At 42.5% G+C, this 14,251-nt stretch overlaps 1 protein-coding gene across 2 annotated transcripts in view; it reads right to left on the reverse strand.

The window, feature by feature from the left end:
* The window catches only part of KDM5B (lysine demethylase 5B), a 56,101-nt gene that overhangs the window by 31,820 nt on the left and 10,030 nt on the right, over window positions 1–14,251 (reverse strand). For both annotated transcript variants that reach the window (XM_038162360.1, XM_038162359.1), the window contains exons 2-5: window positions 11,083–11,160; window positions 9,674–9,796; window positions 8,618–8,788; window positions 2,986–3,120 (exon numbers count right to left, since the gene is read on the reverse strand). In XM_038162360.1, the coding sequence (XP_038018288.1) occupies window positions 2,986–3,120; window positions 8,618–8,788; window positions 9,674–9,796; window positions 11,083–11,160 (507 nt within the window). The remainder of the gene's footprint in view (window positions 1–2,985; window positions 3,121–8,617; window positions 8,789–9,673; window positions 9,797–11,082; window positions 11,161–14,251) is intronic.

A 14,251-nucleotide genomic window follows, 5' to 3' on the forward strand; every position in this document is an offset into this window, starting at 1 on the left:
AAGCACAGAGAGATGAGTTCGGAATCTCCAGCTGGCTGCGGGAAAGGCTGGCTCTGTGAGTTCCAACTAAACATTTCCTCAAGTCCCTTCCAATGCAAACCATTTCATGATTCCTTGGAATGAGACACAAACACCTCTCTGAGGTACCACGAGGGTTCAAGACTCGTAGCCTGCCTTGTTCCACGAAAAAGGCAGAGGGTGAGAGTCAGAGAGACACTCAGAGGACTTCAATTAAACTCAGAACCATTTGACACTTACATACCACTAAATCTAAACAGACACCTGAAATACTTGTCTTCAATTATTTACAAGTAGTTCAGAGAGAAATGATGCAGGGAACAACATGGAAGATTGGAAAGCAAATCCTCCAAAATGCCCATGCCAATAATGATACCAGGATTTGGGTTTGCTTTCAGTGGGACCCATTAAGAAGCAAAGAACAAGGAACTCGGCGCTTTCACAGATTTTCTTGTACTCCTGAGGAGCAGAACATGCTCCAGTCTTCAAAGCAGGGACCTTTGTTGGTACATCTTGGAACTTTCACCACAGAATAATGCTCTTCCATTTAATTCTTACATTTCTTCCCTGAAATTTTGAGATGGTGGGAGAACAATTCTCAAATCCGTCAGTGTTACAAGAGGTTTCTCCAACACTCCAAGGAAATGAGGTCATGCAACAAGTCAGTCACTCTCAGCCCCTTTCGGAAGGCCAGAAGATGGGATGTGTGGATCAGGTCTAAGGCAGGACTGGACACAGCCCCATGTACTCCACGGGGTGGGAACTGTTGTTCCGTCTAGGGTTTTTTGGTTGTTTGATTTTGATTTTTACAGAGCTGGTTTTGACATTATTTCCTAATCACTTTTCATGCTCTCTTTGCCCAAATGTCTCCATCAGACCACTCAGAGGTCCCATTGCTTAAGATATGCACCAAGAGAAGTTGTTAATTGTGTGCAGCAGTTCTGCCTCAGGGCCAGCATGCCCAGAACCTCAAGTGCAGGAACTGACACCTAGTTTCTGAATCTTCAGCTCCTCTGAGCTGTGCCTTTTGTGCTTCAGCTGATACTGATCTTCACAAGAGCAGCTCTTGGTCTGGCCTGAGCCTTTTATCACATCTGGTCATCTCACTTTCACCTCCTCTGCATTGTTGTGGTCTTTCACACTGAACTGCTCTACATCAAGCACCTAAAGCCTTTGCATTTCAAAACCAGCCTAGACAGTCATTGCCCTTTTCCTTCCTCATTATGAACATTTTCTCCTGGCTGTTTACTCAGCAGGTAGGAAAGGGCAAGGAAAAACTGTGTGTGTCTCACAACTGCAAACTAATGCTTATCCTACAGGCCACAATAACTTCCAGTACTTCCCTGTGGCTCACTTCTTCTAAATGTTTATGGTCAGCCTTTGAAAAGCAGGAAACATCAAACTGGCAAATATGAGAATGAATTTAAGACTCACAGTTTAAGACATTGACAAATTATTGTGTATCTCATTAGAGCAAAAAACTGAGATGTAAACCAAATATTACTCTTTTGCAACCAAGTCAGTGCAAATGCAAACGGCTTGGAGCTTCAATGTTGAATAAAATGGATCTAATCACCTTCTCTGACTGCACTGATATGGGACAGCAAAATTCACGCTAACAAATCTTAACTTCAGGAAATTACTGTCTTAAAACACTACAGCTCCTGGCTAAGCCAGCCAGTCCCTGTTGCTCATTTCAGCCTTAGCGCTGTGTGTTCCAGTTTTGTTCTTAATTACAGATTTTCTTTCCACAAAAATGAGGTACACAACATCAGTGGTGCTTGGGGCAAAGACTGAGAGGGCAGCCTTGCCTTTTGGCTTAGGATGTGCAGTTGGTTTCCCACAAAATGACAAAAATGTGCTCTCTCTGTCAGTGCCATCTGAGACCACTGCCAGAGAAACAGCTGGAATTTTAGTGTATATTTGTCCTGCTGTCAATTCTTAAGGGATCCATGAGAACAAGAATCCTTCAACCACAGGCAGATACTTCAAATGGAAAGTTTCAGCCCAAACTACTGAAGTTTGCTCAGAATTATAAATCCACTTGTAACCAGGAATTTGAGTGGAAAAGCTTTAGAAACCCTTAATTGTAACTCATTAACCAAGCATAATTACAGGCAGAATTTGCAACAGCTAAGCTATACTATTAGTACTAATAAAGACCAAGACCAGAACAATGGGAGTTATTAAGAGTCTCAAACAAACTGTGACCTTCCTAACTCATGATGTCACCACTAATCAGACTCCCTCCGGGGAATATCCTCCCCTACTCTTCATCTGCTCAAACAAAAGAAATAGGAACTCTCTGGAGATAGGATCATCAGGCTGGAAAGGCTGGAGCCAAAGCACTGCTGTTTTCCAGCAACAAAGGAGACACATGATCTCCTAAAATATGTCTTCACAGAAGATACTGAGATATAACCAATACATTTCATGCTTATCCAAATAAACATTGCTTCTTAGAGACGTGTAAAATGGTATACAACCACACTGACTTGACAGTATACATTTTTTCCTTATATTGCAAGGGTAAATTAACACAAATTGATAGAACTCAGGAGTGAAAGATGAATTATAACAATGCTGATGTTATAACCAAAATCTTCCCTGCTCTAGGAGCTGGCTTCAACTCATGAGAGATGTACAGAAACCTCCTGGTACATTTAGAGAACAAGGAGGAGGAACAACATTCATTTCCAGGATTTGTCAGTATTTTAATCTAAGAGCCCCACAGTATCTACATCATGCTGAAAGCATAACCCTACCATACACCCTCACCAACAGCATCCACAGCAGAGCCTCCTGAACGCCAAACCTCAGTAACACACTGGGTAAAGTATCAGACAATTCTTACCCATTATTTAGGATTTCTAAATGTTTAGTTAGCCCTGACACAGTGAAGCAGCTGCTCCTAGGCGCACACACACACAGAGGGCTGTGCTCAGGGTGCCCTCACCCCCAGCTCACCTCGGGCGTCAGGCGCTTGGCGCGGCGCGCGGGCGGGCAGCTCTCCGACGGCGGCACCGACTGCCGCTGCGGGATGTCGTGGGGCTTGTACTCCTTGTCCTTTGTGTCACTGCTCAGATCTGGCTTCTGCAAGCACTGAAGAGACAATTTGATTACTTTGTTTCTGCCTCTCCTTGCAATACAAACCGTGTAGAACAATTTCCTGGCTCACGGTGAGAACATAGACAGGGCTCTAATAATTCCTGTGCTGGGTTAATAAACAGCATGTATGACAAGGTAACATTACTTACCTGAACAAGGCACAACATCACTTTTTCTCATCAGTTTAATGGCTGCTATAGCCATAATAATGGATCTTAAATAAAGCTGAAGTCATCCTTTAAGTGTTAATGAGCACCAAACACTTCTCCTTGAGGAATACCAAGCCCATCTCTTCGGGCAGAAGGGGCTTTGCAGATTGGGTCACCAATACACTGAACTGCTGAAGTGTCCTAAGGTTGAGTGGCTGTCATGCCAACATACAGAGCAATATAAAAGTAAATTACAACCTATCAAACATCCCCGTCCTCACTGAAATACAGCTCTGTACTATGCACATAACAGGAGCTCACTTCTTTCCATGTTTTGGAGAGGACAACTGCTGCTTGAATTAAGGGCAGAAGGGAAAAGATGCAAGAACAGTTTTAGTTCTTTCAAGCTGCTGAATGAACACACTTAATTGCTAAAAACTGTGCATACCTCTGGCAAGAAACAGAATAATTAGTGACAATTCCCCGTTTGTCAAGCCACACAACACCCAGTAACTGCAGACAAAATGTAACAGTTTTTAATGAGTAAACAACAAATCCTACAGACACAAAAAAATCTCATGTTGCCAGGAAGTAATTCATGAAATTGCTGGATCCACATTCCCCCATTTCTGTTAGTCTGTTCCCATCACAAGCATTTTCTCAGCAAGAGAGAGCAGTAAAGGACAGAGAGAACCATTGCAGTGGTGTGAGGATGATGATACCCTATAGACAGCACAGAAAACAGACTTTCAGAAACAAATGTCAGCCAGAAGGAGGCAGGGAAAAGGAGGAAAAAGTGTTATTTTAGAAGTGAAGTCTATGCTAAAAAACTATGTATTTAACAAAAAAGCAGTATCAGCCAAGGGCAGCAGGATGTTATTAACCATTACCCACAGACAGCCTGTGATACTGACCAAAGAAACCTCCAGAACTGCTGGTTGTATCAGACTGCTTCCAGTCTTAGACTTCGTAAACTCTAGATTTATATTCTGAAAGAAAATGGTTGACTCAATTTCAGCACTAAATGCACAGTACCACTCAACTTTGCAGCTCATGCACATGAGCAGTGAGTCCTGGCTGATGCTCAAAGGCTCAGTCTGGAGCCCCAGAGCACTGCAGCTGCCTCTTCACAAGAGCCTTAAAGCTGCCACTGGAACCAGAACCACAGGATTGCAGAAGGGTTTGGGTTGGAAGGGACCCTAAAGATCACCTTGTCCCATGGGCAGGGACACCTTCCACTAGAGGAGGTTGAGACCCATCCAACCTGGCCTTAAATGGATGAGGCATCTACCAAAGATGAAAGGAGATGATGTGACATCAGCATCAGTGGAAGATAGCAAAAGATAACAATTTCTCAGAACAGAAAATGGACAAGCAGAAAGAGCAAATGAGTGGGAAAAGGTTGAAAATGAGAGAACAGAAAAGAACTTCTATAAAATCTGGGTCCTTGAATCATTCATTTCCTCATGTGAAAACCAAAATTATCAGAAAAAAAAAAAAGTTTCTACTGCTTCTGATAATAGAGGACATATGGTCCTTGAAAACAAAGATCTAGAAGGCAAACAGCTTTTCCTAAACAAAAGTGTAAGAAAACCTTGAAAACCAACAGATTGTGCCTCACTTCAGTGCAGTGCCCAAACAAATCCAAAACAAAAATAACCAAAACTAACCAAACAAAACCACACACAAAACAAAAAAAGCCCAAAAAAAACAAAACAACCTCCAAAAATCCAAACTAAAAAACCCCCAAACACCAGGAAAAAAAAAAAAAGAAAAAAAACCCCCAAAACCCAGCAAAAAACCCACCCACAAAACCCTGAAAAAATCAAACAAACAAATAAAAAAACCCCCCAATCCCCCACAATAAAAAGAGCACTCACTGTTCCTTGAAAAACATGGATGACATTTCCTAAATAATGGTATTTCAACACCCATTTAAGCACAAACACTTCCCAGTACCTCTCTAACCCAAGGCAAAGGCAGTGGTACAGAATGGCTGTTCATTCACAGCATCAGCTGTACCAAGAGAACACCTGGAATTGTAAAGTTCTAAGGATGAGAACTCCTCTGTCCCTCCTTTACTCCTATGCTGATGATCAACTGGCTCCAACCAAGGACACAGCTGCCATCTCTCCAGCCCTTCCCTGTTCCCCATCAGGCTTTGGTGAGGTTGTGCTTCTATCAACCATTCCCCAGAAGCTCATCCCACACACTCTGACCATGATCTCCTTATATTCCAACAAGATGGTTGCACACATGGTCCTTGAACCCTCGGCAGTGACAGAGAGCAAGTTAAAGCCCTCAGCTGAAACCACAAAGGAGCAGCTCCTTTAGCAGACAAAGGACAATGCAAGAATGGTCACAATGCCTTCAGGAAGTCAAAAGATTGAGGGGGGGAAAGGGATGCAATTCATCTCCTCCAGGTTTAGACATTTATTAGTAGTAATTAAACTGGTAGTAATTTACACAAAAGCCAGTCAAGTCAGGCTCCCTGTATTTGCAGAACACAACTGGTTACGCATCCATGGAGGGTAAACCCCACCAAGCTCCAGAGGTGCTCACTGTTCTCCAGGAACAATGAAGATGCCAGAGAAATGTCTAACACTGAAATATCTCTATCAGAGGCACACACATATAAATCTTTGTAAATATGAACCTCACTAAAGCCACTAAAGCCTTAGTTTGGAAAAGAGACCAGATGCACAATTACTGAGTCAGCTGGATTCACTGAAAAACAGAAGTAAAACCACCTCGAGGCCCCCAAAATGTATATGCATTTTAATTCATGAAACATCTGGGCAATGCTCGACAGAAGATGCACTGACAGAAGATCCTGGACACCTCAGTTCATGTAGGAGACACTTGTCTCTCTAGGGATTCAGTGTGACTCTGGGATGACACACAGTTACTACAGCTGGGAACGAGAGGTACAGGTGGCAGGAGTCAGTACCAACAAGTTCACTGCAATTACTCTGGAGACACTCAAGGCCTGTCTAGTTCAATTTCAAAATAAGAGGAAAACAAATACCCCCTGTGGAGATCTGCTTTGGGTATTAGAAACTGGCTGGTTTAAGGAATTTTTGCTGTTGGACTGAACATGAGCTTTAATGAAAACATGCTATTCCTGTCTATTCCCCTCTGAACAGCTCCAGAGAGTTTCACTATTTCAGCATGTAGATAGAAACATCTCCAGTCTGAATATCTGTCAAAAGAACTCCTGAAGCCAGTTTAACATGGATTGAAGCCACACAAACAGATAACGCTATACACAGATCTAGATGAGATTAAAGTTATGGCACAGTCATTAGTGGAAACTACATCATTTCATATTTTTGGCTTTTGCAGGAAAGAAGGCAATGACTATTTCAAGTATTACCAAATAAAGAAAAAAAATCAAAAGACTCAGTGAATACAAGCAAGTAATCTTGTCTGGATGATCACCAGAGCTGCACGAAGAGCTTCTCTCAACAGGCTGTTGAAGGAGGAAGCACATCTCCAACTGACAGCTGTCACATTGAACAGCCACAGCTTCTCCAAAAACACAGCTCAGGTGCTTAGATTACCAGGAAAACACTGAACAGACACACAGTAACAGACACCTACACAAGAAGCATCTGGATAAGCAGCACTTAATAAGAACATGTGAAAGGAAGCCAAAAAGAATCTCATTTGACATGAGAGTCAAAAAACCTATTGTAAAACAAACTCACTTGAAAGACAATACTGTCAGGGAAAAAAAATCAAATTTGAGTGAAAAGTGAGCTAAACCAAACTTATTTCTGTGAATTCTCTCAGGTCATTAAAAATCTGTGTCTGTCACATATAGGAGGGGAATATTTTTAACTGCTTGGGGAGGGCAGGAGATAAAAAATAAGTCAACCTTACATCATCACTTGTCTAGAAGTGCCTCCACATCAGTTTGGACAGATGTCAAGTGCTCATTGCAAGACAGAGCTTGAAAAGTCATTTGAAAGGAAGCATGTCCTCATCTAAGGAGGTTTTTCCTCTTCTAAAAGAGTTAAATACTGAGCAAACCATGAAGTGAGTATTAACTGCGTGACAGACACTCTCAGGAAATTTCTATTCCCAGGATACTACGGTACCATATTCACTGTTTTGCAATTTAAATTAGATCTTTCCCTGTGCAATGACACCTCAAAAATATGGCAGCAAAGACAGGTGTAACAAACACACAAGCTCAATAAAAACCCCAAAAGAAATCAGTTTTCAGACCTAATACAAATTCCAAGTTTTCAATTAAATGTCTTTAGAAAATGGTGCTGCTTTCCATTACTTAACATGAATGTTTGAGAGAAGCCAAATTATTTTTGATACAGCAGTTTCCTTACAATGAAGATTTTTATCTTCAACTCTATTTTGTTCTTATCATGTTTGCAAAAGACCCCTTCTTCTGAACAGCCAGCAGAATTTAGCTGTTCTTCACTGGGAAGTGATTGTCACTACCTACAGAAAAGTCTAATTCTAACCTCTCTGGACTTACATCAAATCCCTTCCTCATTTTGGTAGCTTTGTGTAAAGGCCTGTGTTGATTTCTGTACAGAGATATTGCTTGTAACAGGATTAGGGCATTTATTGCTTAAAAAAGGTCAGCACTCCTGTCTTTGAAAGATCATCACGGAAAGAGCATTTCAAAGAAATAAAAACGGATGTTGGCAACTGCAACCAATTTTCGTTTTCCAAATGAATGAGAGCTGCTCTAAAAGATCAGACCTATTCCTCATTAGAGATTATGTGGCCTCCACTCTAAATCAACCCTGAATTTTGGTTTAATGGCCAAATCAAAGATTGATGACTAGGAAGGATGAAGATTTAAGCTTGAAAAATATCCCAAGTCACGCTGTTAACATCACTACAGCAGCCAGGAAGCCTTCTGCAACTTGTCCCCCTTAGTGAACGTGCCACAACCCTGCCATGGCTTGGCACAGTCCCTCAGTCACTCTAGGCATGTGCCCACTCAGGCCCACAGCACTTGTTGTTGCAGAGAGAGAGACCTAGAATGTTCCATGAATGTAGCAGTACTTGGCCTTACAGAAATCATTACAGGAATGTCCTTTATCATGAGGCTTCGGTAAACTGCAGAGAGAAAATACCAGCAGATACTGTTGGAAACAGGAGTCAGAGGCTACCTGGGAGGACTAATGCTAAAAACTTCACTTCTAATGAAAAGTTTGCCCATGGCTTTCTGAACTGCTGAGCACAGCATCTGGTCACCTGCATGACACCAGGCACAAAATGCAGCTTCACAAACATTCCAGAAACCAGGAGAACCCTCCCAGACTGGCTGCTACATGAACTGAGCAGTTGGCTTCAGCACAGCTTACCAAGAGACTCGCCCCCGACTGGAACAAGTTGTAGGGGTAGAGAATTCGCTCGTAATGCGCGCGGATGTGCGAGCCCACGGCTTTGCCAGGAGCAAAGCCCATCCTCGTGGCTATCTTGGTCCATTTTCTCTCCTTGCAAACGACATCAAATCCTCCTTGTTCTGCAACTAGCTAAAAAGTGAAAATAAAATGGTCTCATATTTAATGTTAAAACTACCGGTGTTCAAGGACAAAGGCAGGACAACATTCCAACTGACATTTTCAACAACAAAAATATAGATTTAACAAACCACACACAATATCAAAGTTGTTTTAAGGCAATAACTGGAATATGTAGCATATAACCTGTAATTCCTGTAATATATTCCTGTAATTCAGGAATTACAGACCTGTTGAATTACTTTACAAAGAAGTCAGCACCTGTGTTCCATGTGCAGTCACTCGGCCTACTCTGAGAACTTACTTGGCTGCAATTTGTCACTTTGTATCCCAACACAACTTTCTAGCACAGGACACTCAGTTCTTTTCACTGGAACAAGTGCTGTAAAATAAGCTCAAAAATTCCCAATAAAAACTGCCCTAAACATAAAAAAAGAGAAAGAATGTATCCTATTGGAGAATCCCATCTCTTACTATGAGTATACATGAACTTCTCCACAAGTTTAACAAGTTTCATCCTAAAAGTAATTTGATTTTTCTTCCATATTCCTAATGGAATTTTTTTTCTCTCACTTTTGTCATTGTTCAGGAACTTTCTCCAATTAAGCCTAAGTTTATTTTTGACCAGTATAGCCAAGCTCAGTTTTATAGAAGAGCTGTAAATTTAAGGTGATCTCCTAGCTCACAGGAAAACTTCCATGATAATGTATTACTACAGTCTTTCCCTGATAATGTATTCTTACTCTTACTGTCCCATTAGCTATGTTAGCTTAAACAAAGCAATAATTTTTCCAGCTTAGATATACCCCAAAATCTCCCCTGACCCGCTGTGATACCATCCCAGGAATTGAGGTAACACAGCAGCTCTTCAGGATAGTTTTTCCATAATGGTCTTACTCTGTTAAGCTGAAATAAATCCAAGATCTTCCTCTCCACATGTGGAATTTTCAGCGTGCATCCTTGAAGCTCCCAAAACTTTGCAATCTGGTCCAGAAAATTCAGCTTTACACGAGTTTGGGCCTGAAAACAACCAACCAAACAAGTGAACTGCATGCTAAAAGCAGATGTAGGTGTTGTATAAGGTTTACAGCACTGCAGCTGGAGCTGCTTGCCCAGCTTTGCCTTCTGCAAGAGTCATTTTGCATTTTTCCCTCTCATCATTTGAAGAAAAACAAATTCCATGCAGATAGCATTGATGGTATCTGTATCTTTCCTTGAGTCACTTTTTGTTACCTTTTACTGCACTGAGAAAAGTACTTTGGGAGAACAGCCAAATAGTAAGTTATTACTGCTAAAAGCTCCCTAAACCAGCTGCATTGTCAGGATTTACTGCATTTACTGCATTAATTATTGCAATAGTTTATTACTATTTGGTTTATTTGCAATCAGCCAAAAAATAAATAAGTTGGGTTTTTTTTAAGATTTTAAAAGTTTTTTTCTGTTATCCCTTCTCACTCACAACTGCATTTGTTTCACTTTTAAAGATACAAATGGGTCAGGGCAGGGAAAGTCTGGCTGGTTGCACAGCAATTACCACAGTCAGATCACTGCACTGCTGCTATGCAAGAGCAGTAATTTAAATTTTGACATATTTCATTTCAGCACATTTTCTAATCTTAAGGTAAAAGCTGGCCATGTCTGTACAGATTAGCTTGTCTGCAAACTCCAGGGAACTCTGAACAGCTTGAGGTCACACAAATCACCCCCTTAGCATTCCAAGCCAGCAGCTGAGCCCTTCCCCAGCGCTTCACACGACCACGTCAGAGCTTTAAAAACCAAGAATTAGGAGAATAATCAGGCATAGCGTCACCATCATCCCAAATGGTACTAGCACTGAGCCAACCACGACTCCTCACATCCCCCTTTAGTGTCAATTCATTGAAGCAGTGAATGAAAGTGCTTGTGAACAGCAAATTTCCACAAACTGAATCCAGATTTTGCAATTGTTTCTTCCAAAAGGTTGGCTATTTTTAAAGCACTCCAAGTGTTTAATCTCTTTTCCTTTTGAAAGATGCTGTATGAGTACAAAATACAGACACAAATCTACGGCCCTGGACAGTTCAACTACTTTGAAGCACCTGTGTGGAAAAGGCCTAAATTAAGTTCCTTTAATGAGCATTAACATTACTTTTATGCCTGGAATGTTTCTAACCAGGTTCTAAAACAGATGAATTTCCGTGCTAATTAAAAATTGCTGTTTGTGGTCCAAAGTGCTGTCAGCTCATGGCCAACTCTGACAAACATCACCTCCCAAAAACACACAGACACATTTGGGAGCAGACGTACTGCTCGGCTTTCCAGTTTACCTCCAGTTCATTGAGCCTCTGGATCCTCGGTGTGAAGTGAAGCTTGTCGACATCGCACGCAAATGGAGGCTGCCAGTCCTGGAAAACAGAAGGGTTCCATCAAAAGATCAGGAGAAGGAAAGAAGTTTCTGCAACAGTCAAAAGCCAGGGGAGCCCAAACATGAAGAGACCCCAGTGGCCTCCAGAACCTCCTCAGCCCCAGCAGAATACAGAACTTGGCAGTCACAGCCCAACCTGTCAGGGAGCCAGGGCTGCACTGACACCCCAATCCCCTCACCAGGAACAAGTCAGCAGCAATGGTGAGATATGTGGAGTGAGTGCCATTGTCTACCCCTTGGAACACTCCACTGTGCCTCAAAAACAGACAATGGAACCACAAAATCAATTACATTTTGGAACTGAAGACCTGTCCTGCATTGTAAGCCTCCACAGAATTATGGAATCATTAAGGCTGGAAAAGCCCTTTAAGATCATTGAGTCCAGCTTTTAACCCAGCAGCACCACCACAATCACCACTAACCCATGTCCCCAAGTGCCACATCCACACATCTTTCCAACACTTCCAGGGATGGTGACTCCACCCCTGCCTGGGCAACCTGTGCCAATGCTTGACAATTTCCTTGGCTGCAAACATTCATGAAGAGCTGGAATATGACCAATTCAAAAAAAGATTATTATTACTTTGATAAAGTACCTGCAACTGAAATGTTATTTATAAACACAACTATAAAGCTGTTTTATCTTTTAGATCTCTGACAACTACTGCACACGCTTGGTTTGGCAATACACAACTTCACAAAACCAAATTAGATTTGATTTAAACTTGACAGGATTTTATTACACATAAAGTTATCTTATTATCACTAATTATAGAATGAAGATAATGCACAACTGAGCTACTGACAGTGGAGTAAGACAGAGATTTGCTTCAGGAAAACAAAAACCTATCTTCAGCATTGGGTGACTGAGGCAACTGAAGCAAGCCCAGCATCATACACACAGTAGTTTTTATTTTAGATTCACAGAGAACATGAAAACTGGAGTTAAAACCAATCATACATGATTTCCAAAGCAATTATCTTACAAACAAACAAGGAGCAAGATTCACCAAGAGTGTGGAGAAGCTGAAGAACAAAGACTGGATACAAAAAAGTATGGATTGGACCACCAATCCATACATTTTACCACGCTTGCATTGATTAATCCAAACCTCAACATCAGTAATAGAAGTTTTCTGATCCTGCAAGGCACTTGCAGCACAGCACAACTTGACAACACCAATTGAAATTAACATTTGAATTGGAAATTAGACAATGGTAGGAGGTCAGGATGACAAATTATCCAGAGAATACTCAATCCTTGACCAGTGGGACACATTTCTCAATTATTTTCCTGCTTTTAACCACAAGACTGCCTGATGCCCAAAGATGTGTTCTTGAGAAACTCGATAACACTAACCCTTCTTTGACTGCCTATTCTCTATGCCAGAAAACCAAATGCAATGAAACCACCAAGTCTGAGGAAGAGAACTGACATTCTTTTCTAATATCCTGTTGTCTGATGAGTCATTTAGGGCCCTCAAGCTGTAAGATGAGAAGTACAACTGGGAACAACTGGGCAGGATTTGAAGTACTGTACTTCAACAGGACAAATCTGACTCTCAGGCTGAACCAACTGGTTACATCATGAGTCACAACTACAGAGTCTGCTCTGTACCAAAGACAGGGAGACAGGACACAGGCAACAAGACCAGGAGGGGACACAGTGGTAATGACACACAGGACCCTTGAGACTCTGGGAACTGAAATAAACTGCCCTGGGGAGAACTGCAGGGAGCTTTGCTTAGGCTGAGAGTAAATGAAACCAAGAGGGCTGTGCTGCCTCTGGCTTTGCTAAGAACCAAGGCTGTTCCCAGGTGGACTGTGCATTACCCCAAACCAGACCCTCTAACAAGGCTCTGCAAGGGACAAGAACCAGGAATAAGATGAACAGGGGCAAGAATTCAGCTCACGTAGGCAATGACACCACCTCTGAAACTGTCACCAGTCTAGGCTGCACTTCAGGGCCACCACCTGCAGTTACTGCACTGGCACCACGTCAGGGAAGCCAAGGAAGGGAGGGCACAGCACAGGAGACTTCTGGTCAGGCCACACGTCTGCTGACACAGGCTGCTGCTCTGGGCAGACCCCAGAGGAAAGCCTGCATGCCACTGGGCACGACAGGAGGAACAGGATCTACCTGCTCCTACAGGCTCTGGCTCATGCTCAGACTAAAAAAATCCAGCTCCAAGGGTGCCTAGGGCAGACACAGACCCAGTCCATGTCAGACAGCACAGAGCAGGCTAGTCCCCTCTGCTTATGGAAGCAACCGAGGAAGTTTATGTGCATGATCTTACAGAAACACCTCGTTCACAGCTTGGCACCCAAAACATCCTGCTCCAGAATTAGCTGATTATCTCCATGATCTCCATGTGTCTATTTATTACTGACTGATGCATGTTTGGGGACAGCCTTTCCTGTTTGGCCAAAGACACTGGCTCTGGCAAAGCACCAGTCACCTACTGTGTTGGAAGAGTAACATGACTCCAGACAACACAAGCTGCCACAACAGGCATTTCCTACTCCCGCAGTTCTGAAGTTCACCAATGACTGAATGACCAACGCACACACCAAGACGCCCTGATGGCACGTCAGCTGTTTCTCAGAGACAAGCTTTGGGAACTCCATTTATTCAACAGCATTTTCAGAAGGTGACTTTTCAACCTATCAGGCAGATGGGTTCATCAGCCAGAATCAAACATTTAACAGCCTTAAGTGTTTAATTTTCAGCAAAGAGAAAGTCACTGCAAGAGCTTCTGCTGGGTGGTGGGGAAATTGGCTTAATGAGAGGCAGCACTGGATTGACTCCAGCTTCTGAGGTTTTTAAGCAGGTACCATAGAATATGCTGAGTTGCAAGGGACCACCAAGTCCATCAGGATCATCACGTCCAATTCCTGACCCTGTACAGACACCCCAACAATCCCACCCAGTGTCTGGGAGCACTGTCCAAACACTTCTTGAACTCAGACAGGCTCGGAGCTGTGCCCATTTCCTGGGGAGCCTGTTCAGTGCCCCAGCACCCTCTGGGGGAAGAACCTTTTCCTAACATCCAACGTAAACGTCTCCCAGC

This window comes from Motacilla alba, chromosome 26 (assembly GCF_015832195.1).
Source record: "Motacilla alba alba isolate MOTALB_02 chromosome 26, Motacilla_alba_V1.0_pri, whole genome shotgun sequence".
Taxonomy (NCBI): Eukaryota; Metazoa; Chordata; class Aves; order Passeriformes; family Motacillidae; genus Motacilla; species Motacilla alba.